The sequence below is a fragment of the Pantherophis guttatus genome, chromosome 3 (assembly GCF_059756535.1).
Source record: "Pantherophis guttatus breed Tessera chromosome 3, ASM5975653v1, whole genome shotgun sequence".
Classification (NCBI taxonomy): Eukaryota; Metazoa; Chordata; class Lepidosauria; order Squamata; family Colubridae; genus Pantherophis; species Pantherophis guttatus.
In genome coordinates this window covers 56,134,814-56,158,296 of record NC_142065.1, presented here as the reverse complement: position 1 = coordinate 56,158,296, position 23,483 = coordinate 56,134,814, and the positions used below count along the sequence as shown (strand labels likewise).

At 37.8% G+C, this 23,483-nt stretch overlaps 1 protein-coding gene across 22 annotated transcripts in view; it reads right to left on the bottom strand.

Moving 5' to 3' along the window:
- Positions 1-23,483, bottom strand: part of PTPRF (protein tyrosine phosphatase receptor type F) — a 529,684-nt gene that overhangs the window by 82,725 nt on the left and 423,476 nt on the right. For all 22 annotated transcript variants that reach the window (XM_087889625.1, XM_087889634.1, XM_087889639.1 and 19 more), the window contains 3 exons: positions 3,125-3,394; positions 1,630-2,211; positions 971-1,104 (listed from right to left, as the gene is read on the bottom strand). In XM_087889625.1, coding sequence (XP_087745751.1) covers positions 971-1,104; positions 1,630-2,211; positions 3,125-3,394 — 986 coding nt within the window. The remainder of the gene's footprint in view (positions 1-970; positions 1,105-1,629; positions 2,212-3,124; positions 3,395-23,483) is intronic.

Sequence of the window (23,483 nt, the reverse complement as noted above, 5' to 3'; positions counted from 1 at the left end):
AACATGTCAGTGTAAAAATGTGAGGAAAGCAAAAAGAATGAATTTTCCCTCCCAGAGTTTTGTTATGTTAAGTAGCTTTTAAATCAGAGTTTGAACAATCGTAATATAGAAACTTTATACACAAACACATACACAGAGACACTACTCTCTTGGGTGTAGTCTACAGAAGGGGTCTTGGATAGTATTGTGCATTCCACAATTTTATACAGGTAGTTCTTAACTTACAATAGTTCATTTAGTGACCAAGGTTACAATGGCACTGAAAAAAGTGATGTATGACCATTTTTCACACTTATGACCATTGCAGCATCTCCATGGTCACATGATGAAAATTCAGATGCTTGGCAACTGACTTATATTTATGACATTTGCAGTGTCCTGGGGTCATGCGATCCCCTTTTATGACCTTCTGACAAGCAAAGTCAATGAGGAAGCCAGATACACTTAACAACTGTGTTAACACTACAGTGATTCATTTAACAACTGTGGAAGGAAGATCGTAAAATGGGGCAAAACTCACTTAACAAATGCTTCATTTAGCAACAGAAATTTGGGACTCAGTTGTGGTCTTAAGTCGAGGATTACCTGTATAATCATTGAAAAGTGTTGGTCACAAACAAGTCAGCAACCAGAGTATTTCATTGCCTCTAAGTGTTAATGTATAAAATTGCAAAGAAAAGATATGAAAGATAAGAGTCATGCCTACCGAAAATTCAGTCAGAAAGGTACTTAATAGAATTTCTAGTGAATATATCAGCTGGGCTTCAGCCCTTTATCCCATCAGCAGCAGAAACTAACAGGCACATCCAGATTTGTTTTCATTTGTATAATTCATATCACAAAATCCAGTATTACAGAATTCCAGTAATTTTAACAACAATTGTTGTTAAATCTAACTGGCAATACAGAAAAACCTGCCTCACTTCCATAGGAAACTATAGTATAGCAATCAATTATTATTATTTCTTACCTGGATCCCATTTGTTCCCTCCCAGTATATCAGCTCATACTTGGTGATGCGCTCTTGAGAGGCTGGCAGCCAAGTCAACATGATCCGTGTGTCTGACTCGGCCTCGGCTTGGAAGTCTGCTGGTTGGGCTGGAACTAGGGACCAATGAAGTATGAGTCAGTGGAGGTAGAACTGAGGAGCTTTAGGAAGTGCCCAAGACTTATCACTAATGTAAAACTTTACAGCATTTTCATAACTCTGTTCAGTACTTTCCCTTTCTTGTAGATTCCAAGTTCAACAGTTTTCTGTTTAACCTTGTTAGCTAAGCAGATGTCCATTCTTGACAAACATAAAATGATGATAAAACAACATGGTATTTATAATCTGAAGAAGATCATACTTTCCTCAATCTTAATTAAGAAGCATAAGCTTGCTCCTCAATGAACAAACCCCATGTCTGAACCATACCATGATCATGAACTTTGCCTCAAATGTCTGAAAGAGTTAGAGCAGACTAAGACATAGAGGGGACAATTTTAATTCTCGCTTTTTCAAATCTATTCCTCCCTGAATAGTGTTGAAACAGCAACTCCCAGAATTCTGTATCATGCAATCTCAACTCACCTGAGGGGTTATCAGATTGGGGGAAAGCTAACTTATACCAAACATATGGTACTTACCGCCCTGCTGGGTCTTGACTTGAATAACATCAGAAGGGGGCCCATCTCCTACTGAGGTGAAAGCCAAGACACGGATACTATATGTAGTCTCAGTTATCAAACTGCCCACAGTGGTAAGATGACTGTCATCAGTGTTGTGCTTCTGCCACATGCTGAGTGGTAGATGGGGATCAGTGGTGTAGTATACCCGGTAGCCTCGAATCAGTCCATTAGGCTCTTCAGGTTGTTCCCACTGGACCAGCATAGTGCTAGCACTCAGCATCCGTGCCTGCACTTTGAGAGGTGGGCTTGATGGAGCTTGTTCTCCTGTCCGCGCCTCAACCAGTTCACTAGGAAGGCTCCTTCCAATGTTGTTTACAGCAATAATGCGGAACTCATATTCTGAGAAGGGGCTTAGGCCACCAATACTATAGCGGGTGGTGGCCACACCATCTACTTCTTGGAATGTTCCTTCCAAAGATTTCGACTTATATTGGATGACATAATAGGAGATGGGGTCTGCATTTCCAGAGTCCCAAGTGAGAGTAACACTGGTGGCTGTTGTTTCAGTCACTAATGGCTCTGTTGGGGGCTTTGGCAGAGCTGAAAATATGAAAACAAAACCATACTATTAATGCAATTGATAGAATGCATAAAAATATAAATGAGGTTCAAAATTTCCTTAACCTTCTTCTTTAAAGGCAGAAATAATTTTACCGAAACATACATTTTACATTACACACTACCACATATTACTTGGAGTGCTTTTAATGAAAGGATAAACATAGCAATCATGTTATTAGATGTGTTCACAGAACTTGTTGGTGGCTGGTTAAATAACCATAATTTAGACAAGAATCCAAGTCAGCTTTCAAATGGAAAAAAAGGTTCTTCAGCTGGAGTACCCTTCAGGAACTTTTGTTCAGGGCCAATTCACCAAGACAATAATACTTACATTGTACTACTATTACAAGAACAACATTCTTATCAGATGCAAAAATCAGTGGGAGGTACATTTGGGTGATGGGATAGTACAGCATCCTGGCCATAATAACTTCAAGCATTTGCACAAAATGTTACAATCTTCCTGTACTACTAGATAAGAAAATCTAAGGCCAGTATTGTGATCTGGGATTATTTTATATATTGATTTTATGGCAGGACTATATATAAATAAATCAATATATAGGTACAAATAAGAGAAGAGTTACATCAGAGAAATTAATACCAAAAACATCTGTAGGTTTGTTTGAGAGTTGTTCTCCATTCTGGGAGATGTTGGGTATCTGTTTTGTGAAGTAAAAAATAATTAGATAACCAAATGAGAAGAGACATGTTACGTGTCTGGGACAGAATCTGCTCTAATTCCACATTTTATATTATATATAAAGCATTATTTGGCCAGTCTCCCTCAGGAAAAAATAAGAATGTAAAATCTGAATAAAAACTAGGAAAAGACAGCTGCAACTGTATATATCTGTCATAATTTCTTTGGACATAATCTGGAATTTCTTACCTTTGACAGTAATCTGTGCTGTTGCATGGATTACTCCCAGTGAGGACATGGCTTCACATGTATAGTTGGCTGATTGTGTAATATTGATCAGTTCTAGAACATTCCTGCCCATTGGCATGTCATCTTCTTTTGTTAATTCCACATCTCCAACAATCCACTTCACATACGGCATTGGAGACCCCACTGCTACACATGTGAGGTTCACACTCCCTCCAGGCATCACCTCATGGTTGCTTGGAGGGATTGAAAATCGAGGAGATACTCGCCGCACTGAAATAAGAAACAGGGAACTAGTAGGGTCACAGCTTCAACTTGTGTATTCATTTTTGCTTTCAAAGTCGATGGGCGGTGGGGACATCAACACTCATCCTATTAAATTGTGGTAAATCACTCTGGAAAAAGAAAATTCTGTGCAAGACATGTTTACTGAATTTCATGTCTACATGCCTCCTTTTTAAGTCACACTGGCATTATTTTCATCAAGAGGTCTGGCATGTTACATCATGTCACTAATATGAATCTTCATTTCCACTGCATCCCGTTAATTAGAAAATGAGTTCATTTTCCAATCCATAAAGTACACTAAAATTCTGCCAGATGGGTTTATTTAAGTAGTATCATTGCAAAGTGGTCTGTCTGCAGGCCAAATCTATGTTATAATGGCAGGTACAAATTTCCTTTCAAAATTATTCTGTATATTATAACTGGCTAAAACAGCATTCCCAGAGAAAATGTAAAGAGGCCTAGGCCATATGCAAACCTAGTTAGCATTTCTTTTTTGGAAAGGAGTTCAGATCCACCTTGACACAAGAGCACTTGGACAATGGATCCTCCCTGCCTTTGGAAAGCATTCCAAGGACAAATAACACCCTGTATTCACTCATCAGTATTTTTCTCTTGGTTTGGTGGCAAGCCTTCAGATGTACTAAAGTTTTCCGGCTATTAGCTGAACCACTTCATCTAGGGAAATGGTACATAAATGATGCTCTTCGCTAAGGCCAGTGTTACAGGCCAATTTAAACAAGGACAAAAAACATAACTGAGCAGAGTAAATCTTTGTTTCCTCTGGAAACAAATTAATTCCAGGTTTTAAAAAGGCTTGTGTTGTATTTCCTCTGGGAAACCTGTATCTCCAAAATGAAGTCAGTGCTTATATATGTGGAATCCTCTCTTTCTTAATAATACAGCCTCTCCAATTCATACCTCCTGATTGTTAAGCAAATAGCTAAAGGGCAGAGAATCTATAGAAAAGACCCATTGGGAGTGAGATTGCTGAGCAAAGCTTGCTCAAAGGGCTACAGTCTACTGCAGGGGTGTCAAACTTGATTTCATCAGGTTTGTGTTTGAACTCGGAGGGCCGGGTGGGGCATGGCCATGGTGGGCGTGGCCATGGTGAGCATTTGACACAGGCTTAAGATGCATTTTTCCTTCTATCGTTTTTGTCCTGCAGAGTGCTGCTGGAGGCAGTGGAGGCCAAAAACGAGCCATGTGGGGGCCTCTGCGTGGCAGACCACTGTTGGAGGCTATGGAAGCCAAAAAAGGGCAGCAGGGGGGCTGCATGCCCCCCCCCCCGTGGCCTGTTTTGGCTGGCAGAGGCACTGCGGGCCAGTCCTTTGATATTTCCAGGCTGGCCGCATGGGCCAGATTTAAGCACCCTATAGTCTGAATCTGGCCCGCGGGCCTTGAGTTTGACACTCTTGGTCTACTGGGTGCGTTTTATGCCGGACTTCTTCCTGTGCTGGTTCTAGCATCACAAAATCATGTTAGAAAGGTGCAGCTACTACCATATGAGTACAATGGTAGTATTGATGAGACTCGGCTTCAGGTTAATAGGTTAACAGTACCCCTAATAAAGTTTTGCTTGAGTTCTTTTTGATGATTTATCAGTCCAGTGGATTCACAGAAAGAAAACTGGCACTGAAGGCCTCACATTATTATGAACAACAGAATGAAGATTTGAGGATAAATGAAACAATACTGTCAGCAATATGCATACTACATATGAAGTATTTTTTGGGGACAAAAAGGGGACACATTAGCTTCATAACAGCTGGAGAAATAATAATGTGCATGTTTTCAAATGTGTAAAAACAGGTTGGTTTTTTTTTTTTAATCAATCTCAAATCAACAGTTACATGCATGGTTGCCAGTGAGAGACTTGTTACCCAACTGAAAGGAAGTACTTTATAAACACAAATTAAAGCAAATAAAAAGGGGTCACATTAGCTCTAACATAATTATCCAGATATTTGATGGACATGGCAATGGGTCAACATGATGGGGTGGTTGTCCAACATAGCCTGGATCTGATCGGCAAGAAGCAGGACTCTTCTCTTCCCCATCCCCCACTCAATGAACATGAAGCTGAGCCAATAGAGGAGAAGTTTGCTTATATATTAGGATTTCAGTTCAGTAGACCAACCAACTTCCCACCCCTTCACCAACTAAACTGGTCTCAAACAAAAACAAGCTTTAGGAATAATGCTACAAACTCGTGCATGGCAATTATTCACTGACTTGACATGCACCAGACAGACAAAAGACCAAAAAGGGAAAGGAACTAATATATAAAATCTGAACAAAAAACAAAAAAAAAAATCCCAGCAGGAGTGGTGGAAATGCACAAAAATGCAATTACTGAAGTCAGAAATGAAACTGGGAGAAATTCATGCAGAAGGATCAAACACAATCAGTAGCATGCCTTTGCCGTATCTACTTCTGTGAAAACCAAGCAAGATAACTCCTACCTCCCATTCAGATTATTTAAACCACATTCAAACATATGCATGCATACTCAGTAGTTAAAATTAAGTTAGTTTTGACAGAACAGAATTTCATGACTTATCCCTCAAATATCAGTCCTCGGTTATCTCCTTTGTTGCCATAAAAGAACCTGTCAGGACTACGCAAGGAAGAAAGAACACAGCTTGTGAATCTGCAGATAAGAGCTTAAGTTCATTCAGCAAAGTGCTATCGAGAAAACCTCTCGCCCTTTTTGAAAGCTGTTGTTTACTATTCTGTGGAAGAGGATGAGAAAAGGTTATTTGACAATATATCAGACATGGGGCTCTTCTAGCCTAGTCCCAGGATGAATGGCAATGAAAATCACCCCCCCCTTCAATTTCTGCAAACAAAACAAAATAAGGGGGAAAAATATTTTTTTTTAAAAAAAGCCTATAGGCAAGCCTTTACTTCATAGGTTTTGTTACCCAAAGATAGGATCTAGGGATAGAAAAAAACATTTCCCCAAACAACTCAGCCAAATGCCAATCTCGTGACTGAAAACAGATACACATCTCCCTAAGGCCAATACTGACACTAAGCGGATGATCTCTTTCTTCTTCTTGTGGTAACCCGATTTTGTGGTAGTCCCCTCACATTTGGGCTTAAAAGTGTGGGAATAAGGTCGTCCTAGATTTTTTTTTCATAGTCTATTCTGTTCTGAGCCTTTGGCTAAAGGAATACATTATTTTTTCCATTATGATATTAATAATCCATATGCTGGCCTCCATCTATCCTAACAGAGAAGGGAATGGTTCCTCTGTTGCCCAAAAGGAGAAAATGAGAGTGAAAGGAACTGCTAGGTAAAAGATTCAAGATGTCAGATGTCAGGCTCTGTTGCCTTCCTTAGCATCTCCTCAGTAGTTTTGTTCCTCCCAGTCTGATTATAAATAACCATTAAAAGTGCAGCAAATCAAACTTTAGTTCTTAGCATGCACAAGGGAAGAACAGGGGCAAGGCAATCAATAGAAGCTCAGGTTCTTCCTTATTAAATAAGGATCAGGGGAAAGCTACCCTTCTTTCCCATTTTTAAAATTTATCTTAAACCTCACACTGAGGTCTTCAAGCGTATAAAAGAGCAAAAAATGGGCCCAGTGATGCTATGGATTGGATCAGAGATGCTATAGTCAATCCTAGTTGAAATTCTCAAACTCGGAATGTAACACTAGTGCAACTGGCAATTTTATTTCCTTGAGTTCAATAGGACATGAAGTAAGACTGTCGATTAGCTCTACAATTCTCTGGCAGCACATAACAGAGCTGTGGAATGTCACTTATGCAACAACCATCCACCTGTGCTGATGTTCTTCCAGGCTCTAATCTCTTGTTCTTCCCTGCTACTAGTGTGGGAAGTGAAGCAGAGCTGTCAATCAGTGTTACAACATTTTGACAGACAATAGTACAGCTTATGAAAGTCACTTACACAATGTCCACATATGTGTATAATTCCTGCCAGGATCTAGTTCTTGGCCCTTCCTGCCAATGAAATCAGTTACTGAAGGAAATTCCAATGTGCCAATTACAGAAATCTTCATCCAATTTACAAGGTACCAAATTGGTCTTAAACATATTTTAAAAATACCTTTCCCTGACCTATCAGGATTTGCTACAGGTTGGGTTTTTTTTAAAAAAAAATAAATTAATAAATTAAAAGCAAGTAACAATTTCACATTTTGTAAGAAGCATATTTGTGAAATGTTACTGTAGGATAATAATATTCAGGATTTCGTTTAGCACATTTTCAGAGAATAAATGCACTGCCAGTCCTCCCAGGTTATGGAACAACATATAGCTTGCAAAAGGTGTACATTCCCTACTGAGCTGAACATGTAGTGTGGGCAATAATTTATAAAATTATTAAGTAAGTGACATGGTCTATCTCAACCTACCACAAAGCAATGTAGGTAGGAAAAATATCCCAGCAGAGACTAGTTTTCCATTCTGAGAGGTTGAGATGAAGCAAACAATACTACAGAGTATTAATAATTCAGCATGCAATAATGTGCACTTTTCCTGCATCCAGGGCCAATGAGCATGTCTCTCACATCACAGTAGTGGCTTCTCAAATTTAATCAAACACTGAGGTCATTCTATTAAAAGTCCTCTTCCCAGCAGTTTCTAGCTTCCTTTTGAGAATTTCCAGGTACAAAGCAATTGCTTAGTACTGAGATGTTGTAACAATAATTAAATGGTTATAACAAAACTAAAATAAGTGGGCTCCCTAGAAAAGAACAGTGAGGATGGCCGGTTTAAACAGAATGTAAAGGCCATTAGCCAAGCTACTTATATGTGCTAAGGTGCTCAGACAACTTTCCTGCAATGCGTATTTACTAATGCTATGAGAAAAACCAAAGTCTCTGCTGTATTATTTGCAAGACCATTTAAAAGCAGTTGATATCAGTGCAGCAGAGACAGAGCTTTTCTTATATCATGGGCTTTAAATTTTGAATCATACAGATTGGTTCTGCAGGAAATATATTTACTGGTACTATGTCTCTTAGTCCATAACTTACTGGGTCAGAAATAAGGGTTGTAAATTAAAGCTCAAGTTACATAAGTCTTTATTTTATGCGTCCTAGTTGTGGTAAAAAAAAAAAAGACTACTGTATTTTGCTATTAGCTTTGGTGTTTTTTTTTAAAAATAGATTCCAGGTCTAACCTAGAGTCATGGATTTCTCAGAAGGCTTTATCTCCTATTATAGTAATCAAATTTGGCCATATTTAGTGTCCAAGGTCAATTAAGGTTAGCTCACTGACGGAGGCTCACTTAGGAGGAATGGTTATATAAATCATCCACTGAAAATGTTATATGGTTATAACATTCTTGATTTCTGTACACCACCCCCCTTCTTTTACTTGTTTCAGCTTACACATAGGGAATTTGCTTTATAAGAAAGCTGGGCTAGATCAAGAGAACTGGGATGTTTGCTATTTCCTTTTATTGTCTAATGCCCATTGCATTTACTTATTTTGTTAAATGAATCTGCTTTTGGAAGTTGGAGAAAGTATAGACTGAAAATATTATTTGGGCAATTCTTTTACTCTTTTTCTCCTCCTTACCACAATGATCTTAAAATAAAATCTTCTTGTGGTATGGTGGTACCTGGGGCTTTTCCAACTATTGACAGAATTATCAGCAGGAGAGAAAAATGGAAGCAGAAAAAGTGCATTTAGACGTCTATCTTCTGCTCAAATAGTGCTGTACTATTTATATTTTTTAATGCATCCCTGAGTGCTGACATTTTATATTCCAATTTCCAAACCAGGGCCGAAACATTGTTGGATTATATTTCAGCTATAACTTTTAAGGCTAATTATTTGCACTGACAACCCCATATAACAGAGCATCTATCATTACAGCAGTACAATGCCAAGGACCCATCACAGTTCAGTCTGGTGACATGGTAATAAGCAAAGAAAGAGAAAATCAAACTGCTGTTTTGAAATTTGCATTCATTTACTTTTAAAATAACACAGCATTAAAGATGGAGAGAGAGAGAGAAAGAGAGAGAGAGAGAGAGAGAGAGAGAGAGAGAGAAATGAAATGCTTTATCAACATTTAACTTTTTAATATATAACCTGGTAGCAATTGCAGAGCAATAATTAAATGCCTGGATGAATCTTTCATAATTGAAAATAAAGGACAAAAAAAGTCCAAGATGTATTTATTTAAATAAATAAATTTAGAAAGCTGCTTTAATCCTGAATTACTTTAGGTAGCTTACAAATTTAAACATTCAGTGCCAAACAAATTATAAAGCCAGGAAACATCCCACAGGGATATTTAACACCTTCTCTATTTCACCCTATTATATAATTGAGCTGTAAAACATTTATGGGTGATAGACCTTAATGAGATCCATTCTTGTTTGTTGAAGGGCTGTTACAAATTCAACATTTTTTCTTCAAGGGTGGTAAAATATATCCATTTGAGAATAATTTTACATTTGAAATCATGGGGTTTATTCTGTCAAATGGTTTCAAACGTATGCACTTGAAAAATTGATTACTGCTAGGTAAACATTGTTCCTGCAGCTGAAACTGGAACATGGAACTACTTTCAAACATGAAATAGTTCTTAAGTGTCCATCCCTCAGCCAAGGCTGTTGGCACTGATATATATTTCTAAGAACTCATGGAAGAAATACTGCTATTTGATCTTGCACAACAGACCACTAGGTATGAAGAATCTATGCAGCTTTATGATCTTCCTCCTATTTCTCAATTTCCATCTCTGCCAAGATGTCATGGAATACCGCCTTCAATAAATTTCAGTTTAAGACTGGAAATAAGAAAACTTTTTTATTCCATTGTTGGTTAAGGGAGCGTGTTAAAAAAAGAATATTGAGAACAAAAGCTACTGCCTCAGGACAACTGCAACAGCAGCTCATTAAACATACTCTAATTATAATCTTAATGAAGTATGGCTTGAGGGGCCTCAGTTTAAAGCAAGTACAAACAGCAGCTTTACACAATTTAGGGCTATTATGCTATACATGGAGCGCAAGAAACTGAAGAAAGCAGGAACCTTTTAGTGCAGACTGCAAACATGAGATCATTTTAAATATATGAAACAAGTCAGGGGAACAATATAGGAAACAATATAGGAAAAATGCTGGGATGGGTGAACTGCAGGATGTACATGACTTCGACCACAAAACTGATGTGTAAACAGACTGCAATTCCTAATATGATTTGCTCCATTATAACCAAGGCACAAAAAAATAACAAGAATTTTCTTATTCACAAAAGAAGAAATACCCTGAGTAAGAAAAAGTTCCTATTATATTAGCATTACAGCTGGCTGAAGCAGTAGCAACTCAAAAACTATTTCTCTCCCATCCCAATGCATAGTACCATTTTGGAACTATTTGGCTTGACATTGTACTGCAGCAAAAATACTAGACTTGCTTATTTCTGTCATCCATGTTACTCCTGTCCTCCCTAAAATACATGGATGCCCCAAAGCACCACCAGCAATAGATAAAAAATAAAACAGGGGCACATTTTTCTTTCTCTAGCACACAGCACAGTGGGAAAGACTAACAGCCCTGAGACACTGTACAAAATGAAAACTTGAGAACGTTCATAATTACCTACAGCTTTCTGTATATAAATTCAGCATTTGAAAGAGATAGGGGAGTATTAAATGAAGCTGGAAGCCATGTTATTCTTTGGGGTGGGACAAATGTGTTTTAGCTATACTGCCAAAATTAAGTTACTTCTATTATTCTATCCAATGCTTATACTGTATTATTTGGCCCCTCACATCACAAGACAGTCTAACAAAGTCAATACCCTCTCTGCTATCTAATAATTTAATTGCATGCAATTCATTCCCCCTCCCCAGCCCAAAACAAGGGAAAAATTGCAAGGGGATTGCATGCAGATAAAAGTCTGTGCATATAACACATCAAGCAACAAAGGCATGCAACCATGGATCAATGCTATCAGCAGGGTCATAGCAAGTTGGAAGCAGATTCCATCAGGGCTGCAGGGCAGGGCCTGGCATGGAGCCAGCAGCCATCAGATCCCCTTTCTGCAGGGATGACTCTCAATCCCCTACTGGAAAAATCCCATCTGAGGTGGCATACTGTAGGTGGATAATAAGTGAAAAGGACCAACCTTCTCGCTGATCTGAGAGATGAAAGTTTGTTTTGTTTGATGACATTGTGCGATGAAGATGAGAAGGGAATAAAAAAAGACAAGGAAAAACACAGAGAGTAAAAACAGGCCAAGCTGCATGTGTCTGCACAGCACTGAAACAAAACATGATGATTGAGACCGGCCAGGACTACCAATTCTGCAAATTCATATACTGTACAAACATCCTCCCACCCACATCCACTCACAGGTACACAAATTGACCATTCTTGTTTCAAAACAGCAGATCCAGCTTTTCTTCGTTTTCCAGATCCACATAACCCTCAACATGCAGTAAACTGCTTCATCCCTGGCCAAGTGTAGATAAGGGTGTGCACACATTCAATCCAAAGGTACGTATGCACCAAATTTCATTCAACTCAGGATCTCAAAGCCAACCACTGCTATAATATCAGCAGAGCTACTTAAATCCCACCTATCCCATTCGCAGTTTTAATATAAGCACACCCACTCCCCCGCCCCCCCAAATCGTCGCAGGAAGAGTCTTGGTGAACAGTGGCAATTCTTCTAGCACGAAGAGCCTCTTGCTCTCTCTTCCCAATCTCAGCTAGAAACAGCAGAGAAACATTAGTGCAATACGAACCAAGAGCTGAATACTGTATATATATATATATATATATATATATATATATATATATATATATATATATATATATATATATATATATATATATATATATATATATATTTGGTTTATATATATATATATATAAACCCCCCCAAAAAAAGGGGAGGGCAAGAAGTGAAAATAACAGCCACCCCAAATTGGCAGGGCAATCCAGTACATTTCCTGCTTTTGTTCCTGCAGGAGAGACAGTAAGAGGTTAGTTCTGTTTTCCAGAAGGGCATGAAATATCTCATTTCATCTGCAGGAATGAAACAGAAACTAGATATTTTTGTTGTGCTCTGTCTGAAACCATACCTTTACTGAAAGAATGTAGAGGCTGCCCTCTACATTAAAAACTGCTTGTGATTAAAAACTGCTTGTGAGTCACATTTTAAAACTGGAGAGAAGAGGGAAAAGCAGGCCATCCATTTAAAAAACTTCATGGGACAAGAGATATTGCAGAGGGTACCATAAAATAAATAATTTCCAAGAATAAAATAGAATGAGGCTTCTACTACTTGGTCCATCTGTATCTAGATTCCATCAAATTTTGGTACAACAATCCATGGAATTTATCTTCAGTGTTGACAGTGCGAGCTGAGATACGGGCATTATAAAAAAAGGGTCTTTTCTTTATAGAGAACAGAGACTTAATAATTACTGAATGAAATGTCAACAAAAATATAATAGCCATTAATAATAGATATTAGGAATGTGCTGTGCTTTGGATTTGAGCTCAAAAAGGTATTCCAGAATGTGTCCCTGGGCATGTATAACTCACTTGCTTCTGCCACCTTCAATAAGTCAAGTGATTCAAGGAAAATGTATGTTTAAGTGGCAACAGGGTGTGATTGGATGGTTTGGACTGGACTTGGATAGACAGAAGTACCTTCTTAATTCAATGTTTACTTTCCTGGGATTGATGTGTTACTGTGCAAGCCTAGGAAAAGACACAGCTTGTTTAATGAGGCACTGGCCAGTGGGACATGTGCGCCTATGCCTGTCCTTATATACCTTTTGGGCTTCAGATCTGAAATGTGGCATATCAATAAATTACAGTAGAAATAATACCACTGTTCACTTTAGGAATGAATGGAGTTGCCTGATTTGTTTTCTGGTGTGAATGTATGTCTGAGTATGTAAGAAGGAGGAGTGCATATGTTAAGAGTATACCTTTTCATTGTGATAGGACTACATCACTTTAAAATCTCAGTTGTTTCCAAGGCACAATGTGAAGGAACTAAATGTTGAGCTTCTGAATATGTAGCCAAAGAAACCATTGTTGAAACAAGGTCTGTTCTCATTGAACTTCAGTTTTCATATAGTTTGGGAGATATTTTATATTAAGATACATTTAATAACAAGAGAATAATATAAATTGATGTTATTGGGTATTTTACACAAAAAATGGAATTATAAAATACCAGCTCACCTTTCTTTCTGTAGTTGAAGATTTTACCACTGGGAGTCATGGCTGGAGGACTATTGGGGAATTAGGGCTGCATATACAAGTTTACATGCTTAACTCTCTGTTCTTTTCTATTGTTAAGTAAACCGACTTCTATATTAATACTGTTAGTTATATATGACACGGATATATATTTAAAACTAGTTTTGTTTAACACATTAGAGATGCATGCTTTTGTGATGCTTTTGTGCATGCTTTTGTGCTCTCTGTTGCCATTATTGTTATTCAAGAAATAAAATCAACCATTTTATTTGGTGCCACCCACAAGCAAATTTACTATCAGAACTGGGCTTAAGGGTCTACTTTGTTCAGAATTATCCACTTTCTATGAAAAGGACCTCTAGGACTGAGGTGAGCAATATAAAAAGAAAACTGTGATGCTCAAAACATTACAGTGGGATAATACTGTTCAATATTGAACTGCCTGACTTCACCCTGGAGGCCAAAGTGCTTTGGATTACAATAAGGAAGAGGTACTTATGAAACACATTAATATAAATAGTTACCTTGCTGGGCTGTCAGTCAAGAATAAGCTCCGGGCCTGTAATTTACTACTCATGGATTATCTCTTAATCTCTGCTGATACTAATGGACTATAGGGAATAAACATTAGAGCTGATTCCACTCTGGAAAGACTGAAGAATGGGAGAAACTATAGTTTTTCATATCTAATATTGAAATTGCCTTTGTTTTATCAGTAAATATTTCAGGACCTACTAAATTGTAATGCTTATTTTCTCTCTTCTGAGCCTATCATTTCACCCCTTATCTCTGGCACTCTCCCCTCTTTTTAGAATCCTGACATACTAAGAATTGCAGTAAATTACATTGGACCTAGGAAGAGCAACATTAAGATGCAATAACCATATAAATAAATAAAAGCAACCATAAGCTTTTGTCCTACAAGACGCAAAATTGGCTTTTATGGACATTATTTGCTAAAAATAGCCATTAAGTCTGCCTCACTTGATGAGGGCCAATAGCATCAGTATTATAAAGGAGAAGCAATAATAGGACACTCTTCTCAGTGTAGAAATAAACAACAAAATAGAAGATGAATCAAATCAGAACAATAGATGGTTATTGTAAAATCCAACAACAAGAATATTAAACTCATAATTTAGGAGCTATGCAAACAAATGCCAACCTTTCCATTTTTAAAATTCTCTTCCTAAAACATGGCACAGCTGGCCTTAGATGTTTATTACAATTATTTCAAAGGATGTTTCTTTCTTTCACATAATCATTTTCTCAGTTACATTTCTCTGATTTATTTAGAAGAAAGCTAGGCAATCATTTTGCCCTGAGGGATGCATCTGGTACTGGGTTCAATTTTTGGAGCGGTATCCTTTCCCATATTAAAAGTAAACAACTCAGTAGTAGATTGGCTATTACCAAAACTAGGAAGTGATGGAAATAATAACTCCTGCCCTAAAGGGAATTTGCATTGGTGGATTCCAAAGCCAAACCCTCTCTATTTAGAACATTCGTGTTCTACATTTCTTCTTTTCAATAAATAGTTGTTTTACTACAAAGAGAACTGAGGCTTTTAAAAATTACCTTTATAGATTGCTGTACTTCTGAAAGATTCTCAGAGTTTACAAAGACAAAATACACAGTCAATCAATATGCAGTTTTAAAAATGCAGCAATAAAAGATCCAGAAATCAGTGAGGTTGGGAGCCAACTTGTACTCCATTGTTAATGGTTACCACCAAAGCCCCCTGCACCTCTCTAATGTGGGGAATTATTAACTATTATTAGTTTTGAAGTGCAGATGTTTGCATATGTATTCAAAGATAAGCCAAGAGCATTTATGCCCTAAATAAATAAGACTAGGTTTCTAGTCTGTGCTAAAGTATTCCACTGATTATATGTCTACTGTGTATAAAGTCCTCTTTATTCATTATAAATCTGTAACACCATACAAAATGCATTTTATGCTATTCAACTGTACATTCAGTAATGTTTGTTTATAAGTTATATAAAAATGTTCCATTCAACATTATTTTATTTTTTATTTCTGTCAGTTTTATCTTTAATTCATTAACTATCCAAGAATAAATTTGGCATTAAAGGGAAAACAGAAGCTATAATCATTATGTGAAATCAGAATGTATTTGAATAAAGTACAATTATTTTTCCAAATTTATTTTTGAAGATAAAAAACTATTCCTCTAAGATCTCACTGCTACAAAATGTTAAAACTCATTGACATTTGAACTTACATAGTTTCTAAGACATTGTGGGGGTGGGGGGTGTAGGATGTTACTGTTCTAGTTACTCAGAGGACCAGGTCATCATTAAAACTTTACTACTTAACAATAACAGCTCAGCAGACAGAGTATGATATAAATTGTTTCCTTTTGGGAGACTGACCAATAAATCTATTCCTCCATGTTTAATTACTCTCTGACTTGTCATAAATTATTATAGTCTCTTTTTTCCCTTTTCTTTCCCCTCTTTATTTTGTGCAATTGTCAACTCTCATTTATCTTACAGTTTCTTCCTCAAGGTTATCTTAGCTTTCTGATTGCCTTCATTATAAATCAATTTATCCTGAACTTGCATTCTATAGAGTAACAAGTTACTTTTTAATCACATGTGCTATTTCAGGGAGTTGGCCAATAATATGAAATGGAAAGGAAGTGATTTAATTTCATATCATCTCATATTATCAATAATGGACATCTAATGTAACTTTAAGGTAAGGGCAGTTTCTAATTCTAAATATATGTTGGCTATGTGCTTTAAAATGTCTGTACAGACTGTTCAAGATCTCCCCAGAGCTACTTTTGACCCATTTTTGATGTTATGATGACTACACACACACCACACAGTCACGATATCGCATTTTGGGTTCTTGGTCATCAGCTCTCTTTTATGACCATTTACAGCTTTCTGAGATGATATGACCACATTTCTGATTTTTTTTGCTAGTTTCTGGCATTTACTTCCAGTTTCCAGCAAAAAATGCCCATTGGGGAAAAGGGATTTGCTTAATGACTGTGGTGTTAACAACCATCTGCCCCCCCGAAAAGGGTCACAAAAATACAAATCCAGTCACATGATGCTTCGATTACAACTGTAATTCCAGACTCAACTATGGTCATAAATCAAGGACTACCTGTACTGTTCTTTGTAAACTTAAGTTATATCACTAGGTACTACAGTTAGTCCTTGAGTTATGACCATAATTCACCCCAAAATTTATGCTGCTAAGTGAAACATTTGTTAAGCGAGTTTGTCCAATTTTATGACTTTTCTTACCACAGGTAACTGAATCATCGCGTTTGTGAAGTTAGTAACATGGTTTTTAAGTGAATCTAGATTTCTCATTGATTTTGCTTGACAGAAAATTGCAAAAGCTGATCACATGACCCTGGGACACTGCAGCCATCATGAACATGAATCAGCTGCCAAGCATCTGAATTTTGATCGTGTGACTATGGTGGTGCTTCAATGGTCATAAGTGTGGAAAAACAGTTATAAGTCTGAACTTATACTTTTTTCAGTGCCATTGTAACTCTGAATGGTCACTAAATGAACTGTTGTAAGTCGAGGACTACCTGTATACCTATGTGGAAGAAAGGAACAAAAGGAAAACCTATGAAAGAAATTGGCAAAAAAATAAATAAACGTGGAGGCAATATGCTGACTCTGTAAACTGCTTAGAGACCTATGAAGCGGTATATAAGCCTAAGTGTTATTGCTATCTTTAAATATTTTTTTCTTATTAAAGTTCTGTTTGAGAAAGAAATTTGATACTGATCATTCAGGCCATAGGCCTACATTCAGTGGTGTGATTCAGCCAGTTCGCACTATTTCGGAAGAACCGGTTGTTAACTTTCTAAGCAGTTTGGTGAACTGGTTATTGGAAGAAATCATTAGGGCAGAGAACCGGTTGTTAAATTACTTGAATCCCACCACTGCCTACATGTGTATTTCAATACAAGGAAACAGTCCTCCCCTTATCCCATGGGTACATGATTATGGCTTCTTGCAGGGGGTATCTTCCCTGCTTTTATCTGTGGAAGTGGCAGCTCACACAGGGCCTTCTCAAGAGCCCAGGGTTTCTTCAGCAACTGACTGCATTATGCCATGGATGAACCATTATTCCGAGATCACAGCATGACACAGAAAAGAGGAGGGACTATTCGCCAGTCCTTGTGTGTTGAGATCCATATGTGACTGAATCATCGGAACAGAGCTATGTCTCATGTGCTTATCTTAGTTTTCTTTTTAACCTTATTAGACTTATTCTTAATTATGCATCCTTGCAGGAATGTGCTGGCAAGTACTTAAAAGAATTTAGCTATATTTCTGCATATCAAGCAATTCTGAAAAGAGTTACGTTTGCCACCAAATGATTTTTATCTTGGGCCAGTTCTTTCCCAACAGTTTCAGCTATTAGAGCATGAGTGGATCATACTCAAGCTTGACCTGTCTAGTAAAATTAGCTTAACTGATTTTACACAGAGAATCTCTGCAGCAAAACTCTGACAGAGTGCCAGTTCTTCGTGTGAAGGATCAAGTAATAAGTGACATGAAAGATGCCAAGAGGCCACCTGGCAGAGCAGACACCTTGGTGCTAAGAAACTGGTTCATATAAAACACCTTCTTATATCTCTTCAGAAAGGAAGGATGACATTTCTTTCTTTCTGCAGACTTGTGCTTGTCCTTTGTGCTAGGACAATCACATCCACAGTAATATAAGGATTTCCCCTTGTATTGGCTATGGTACCAGAAACAAGCCGACTGGTTTGAATTAATTCTTTCCAAATACAGGTATTCTCAACTAACAACTCTTACTTTAGCAACTGCTCCAAGTTACAGCAGCATCGAAAAAAGTGACTTAAGACTGCTTCTCACACTTATGACAGTCACAGCATTCCCACGGTCACGTAATTTGGATGCTTGGCAACTGGTATGTATTTACAACAGTTGCAGTACCCCATGGTCGTGTGATCGCCATTTGCAATCTTCCCAGCAGGCTTCTGACAAGGAAAGACAGTGGGGGATTTGTTTAACATCTGTGTGATTCACCTAACAGATGCAGTGATTCGCTTAACAACCATGGCAAAAAGGGTTATAAAATTAGGCATGACTCACTTAACAATTGTCTTGCTTAGCAGTGGGAATTATGGTCTCAACTGTGGTCATAAATCAAGGAATACCTACACAGTTTTCACCACAGTTGAAAAATTACACATTGGTTAAAGTTATCCTTAAATCCATGGAACTCAGGCATAACTGGATTTTAGAAAGACAATATGCATTTTTAGAATTACTGTTTGCTCATATTTAAGAATAACAGGCTGAAGTAACAACTAACTGTTATTGACCTTTTGAATTATTGTGCAACCTCTATTTGATTCTACTGAACGTAGTATTTGCAGGTCTTAATTCAAATGTGTCTCTTCCAATAAAGTCTGTACCAGTGGTGAAATCTAAAATTTGTTACTACCGGTTCTGTGGGCGTGGCTTGGTGTATGTGTGTGGGGGGGTAATGTGACTGGGTGGGCGTGGCCATTTTTTTTTTACTTTTAAAACTCTGAAGAGGTTGTAAAAAAATGCTTTCAAAAGGCTCTGACGATCCCAACTGAGTTGCCTGATCGGCAGAGGCTTTTTTAAAAAGCCTCTGCCGATCAGGCAACTCAGCTGGGATCGTCAGAGGCATTTAAAAGAAAAAAAAGGTTTTTTTCTTTTAAAAGCCTTTGACGGTCCTAGCTGAGCCGCGCGATAATCAGAGGCTTTTTTTTTTACTTTTAAAAGCATTTTTTGGCCAAAAAGGTTGTAGAAAAACTGCTTTTAAAAGTAAAAAAAAAAAGCCTCTGATGATTGTGCGGCTCAGCTGGGCATGGGGGGGGGGGGCAGGGATTTTTGCTACGGGTTCTCCGAACCACCTGCCTCCATCGCTATTGGATTGGGTGATCCGGTCCGAACCGGGAGCATTTCACCCCTGGTCTGTACCCACAGAATCTGTTACATTAAAGGCCAGTCTGGTAGTGGAAAGTTTGGATAGTCCAATGCTTCACTACCATTGGTTGTCTATGGAGATTCTCAAGATATCCAGGTCATGGTTGTCCCAAAGGTGCTTTTTTTCCAAAAGGCAACTGGACTTTGTTTTTCTTTGAAGACTTTTCACTTCTTGCCCAAGAAGCTTCTTCCATTCTGACTGAATGGTGGAGGGTGGAAGGATTTATACAGGTAGTCCTCGACTTACAACAGCTCATTTAGTGACCGTTCGAAGTTACAACAGCACTGAAAAAAGCAACTTATGACCATTTTTCACACTTATGACCACTGTAGCATTCCCCAAGGTCACATGATTTACATTTGGATGCTTGACAACTGATTCATGTTTATGATGGTTGCCTGGGGTCATGTGAACCCCTTTTGCAATCTTCTGACAAGCAGAGTCAATGGGGAAGCCAGATTCACTTAATAACTGTGTTAGTAATTTAACAACTGCAGTGATTCACTTAACAAATGTGGCAGGAAAAGTCGTAAAATGGGGCAAATTTCTTAACACTTAACAAATTTCTCACATAACAACATAGATTTGTGGTTGTAAATTGAGGATTACCTGTATTCCTTGCACCTTGTTCGTTAGCACTCTGAGAGTTGTGGAGGCCACTTGGAGGTGTATCTGTGCACTCAGAGTCAGCTGAATAGTGCAAATGGGTGTGGAACCTTCTTGGAACTTCTGAAAGGACTGTGTGCTGTAAACAGGAGGTAAGTGTATCATATCCTTCTCCTGTTGAGCGAGGGCTGTTCAATCATAATGTAGATGGTCTCTTTGATCCTTCTTTCAAACCAGCAGTCCTCTCTGTCCACAATGTGGACTTTGCTTTCTTCAGAAGTGTGGTCTTTGTCTTTCAAATGCAGATGGACTGTTGAATCTGGTCCTGATGGGTTTGTTCTCCTTTGTTGTGCCATGTGTTTGTGAAGTAGTTGTTTTGTTTCTTCAATGTACAGATCTGTACAGGTCTCATTGCACTGTACTGCATATATCGTATTGCTCAGTTTGTGTCTGGGTGTTTTGCACTTGGGGTGGACAAACTTCTGCCTTTAGTGCATTTTTAGGTTTAAAGTGTGTATGTATATTGTGTTGGGTGAAAATCCTCCTGAGCTTTTCAGATATTTCTGCAATGTATGGAATGACAACATTGCTTCATTTGTTGTTCATTTCAGGTGACCCCCCCATGTGGCCTCCACAACTATCAGAAAGAGTATTAATGACCAGATGACTGCAAGGAATATAAATCCTTTCATCCTTCATCATTCAGTCAGAACTGAAGAAGCTTCTTGGATAACAAGCAAAACTTCTTCAAGGAAAAAGTTTCTAATTGCCTTTTGAAAAAAAGCATCTTTGGGACTACCACTGATTATTGTGTTTTTGTTTTTCTTGGAGGGGCTCTGAGTCAGTGTTGACTACTGGCAAGTACCTAGACAAGTCCATGCAGTTTCCTTATCAAGATATTCAGAAGTGGCTTACTACAGCCTCTTTCCTAGGACTGAGAAAGTGGTTGGCTCAAGATCACCCAGTTGGCTTTGTGCCTAATGGTCTCTTGGTTCTACTCTGGTGACTTAAACTACTATATCAAACTGGGCTCTTTATCACTGATATGCTACAGCACTATTCCCATTGCACATTATTAAAGACCAGGCAATCTAATTACCAGAAATTAAATTTATCGTATTGTAAATTTATTTTACAAAAATATAAAAATTCCTCTTTGAATTGCAGTGTCAAAGAAGGGTTGAAAATGTCGGGCAATTTAGCAAAAGTAATTTTTAAAGGAGACAGGCATTTTCTATATTACATTCCACTGCTAAAAAACTTCCCAAGGCAACATTAAAGAATTATGTGCCATGAAAAACAAATAGTATCAGAATTACGGTGCAATACTAGACCTTTCAGTCAGAAGAACAGTGATTTTGCTCCCCACCAAAATCTCATCTAGACACCCTTGGAGAAGAATTCCTTTAAATCAGTTTCTTTTGCAGAAAAATTTTAATTTTGCATTCTGACCAGCCTTTTTTATTGATAAGAAGTATAGCAGGATCTTGAAGAGGATTACGCTTTACAGATAATTTCATGTAAGAGAAAGCAGTGATACAGATTATTGTTTAGGTATCTTTACTTTTTGGGTTGTTAAGATCTATTTTTTGGGGACAAAAGAGGCACAAAAACAAATATATGTATATATGTGCAGAAATCACAGGGAAAAATAAGCATTTCTTTCCTTCCCTTCCCCTCCCTTAACCCCTACTGATGCCAAGCAGAAAACCACTATCATGGCAGAAGTATCATGTGCTCCCAAGCAATTAAATTATAAAGTAATTATATGGCTACAGTAATATGTACAATAATCTTACACATCCCTTATTTTGCTTACTCAGATGTAAGAAGCCAAGGAAAACAACTTCCTAATTGTATATAAAACAGACATAAAAATGGTCTGGAAGTTAGAGAATTGCAAAAGAAATATTGGTCAACTGGTTTTGTTTTGCAAAACAAAAGCATCTGCCTAAATATTATCTGGCTAACAGTACCTGTGGCAAACTTCCACAGGAGACAATTTAAGTAGTAACCTGTCTTTTATACTATGGGCTTTATCACAACTCTGCAGCTTGGAATCCAACCTTGTAAAGATTATGTGCAATAAAATGGAGTTTTATTCCAAAATTTATGCTTTAGAAGCACAATGGTTAAATAGAAAATGAGCCATACATGCAGGGCTGAAAAATCTTCCTAGCAGAAGCTGGGCTCATGTCACCTTATCTGCAGACTCAGCCAACCAGTCAGCTAGATGAACAACCTGCTTTTCACATCAAGACTTGAGGCCACAGTTTACTGCACTACTTAAAATCCAAAGGGAGTTCTCTATCTAAATAAAGACTCAGCAAACAGGGAATCAGGCTGGTTTTGAGAAGTTCCTTTGGCTTGGCAAGCTGGGCATTCAGGTGAAACATTAGCTTTCCTAAATCTGCTTGCAAGCCTGGACAAAGGGAAAAGCACTTAAAAGAGAACGTGGCTGAAAACGTGCAATTGCTTTTCCAACAGTGTAAGAGTGACATACATTCAAATAAACATTTCTGCCCCTCCTGCTCTCTAGAGATAAGAGTATTCATTTTACTAGATTTGGTCTGATTTTTTTTTTATAATAATACAAAAAGTATGAGATCAAGCATGATCACATTACAGTTGTGAAATGGGTGTTTACATTGAGCTCTAAGCATATTTTAAACTTCAGCTTTTTGTAAGTTTGTCAAAATTGTTTTGTAAAATGGAAAAGCAGTTGTAGAAAATGAGGTCTAAACACTATGAGAGCAACTGAGAAAGTGAGAAGCAATCTTCCAGCATGTCATTTGTGTCTTTCCTTAGAATAACCATTCCTGGGCTTGGTTAATGCAGCTTTCTGTCATAAATGGTCTATGTATGTATGTTCAGAAGTGGCTGGGAGTGAGAATGGGAAGGAAGGAAGGGAGGGAAGAAAGAAGGGAGGAAATGTTCTATTTAAACAAGCAGTTGTTACAATCTAGACTCTGGGTAAAAATAAAATATGGATTTAACTGCCCATCAAAGGCTACTACACTGCGGGCTTCCTTCCCACCCCCACCCCTTTTAGACAAGTGTCAGACCTTTAACCGTGAAGGGTCTCTAACATAACTTTTTCTTGGCTGAAGCAAAATTTTATCTCCTTGTAAAACACCCCAGAAAAAAAGCATGCTCTTAATGAAGTACTGAATTCTTTGACCTACAAACAGAAATCAAGGCTCTTCCTATTTTGAGCACAGGAACGAAATAAGAGATTTGAAAATAGTTTGGCA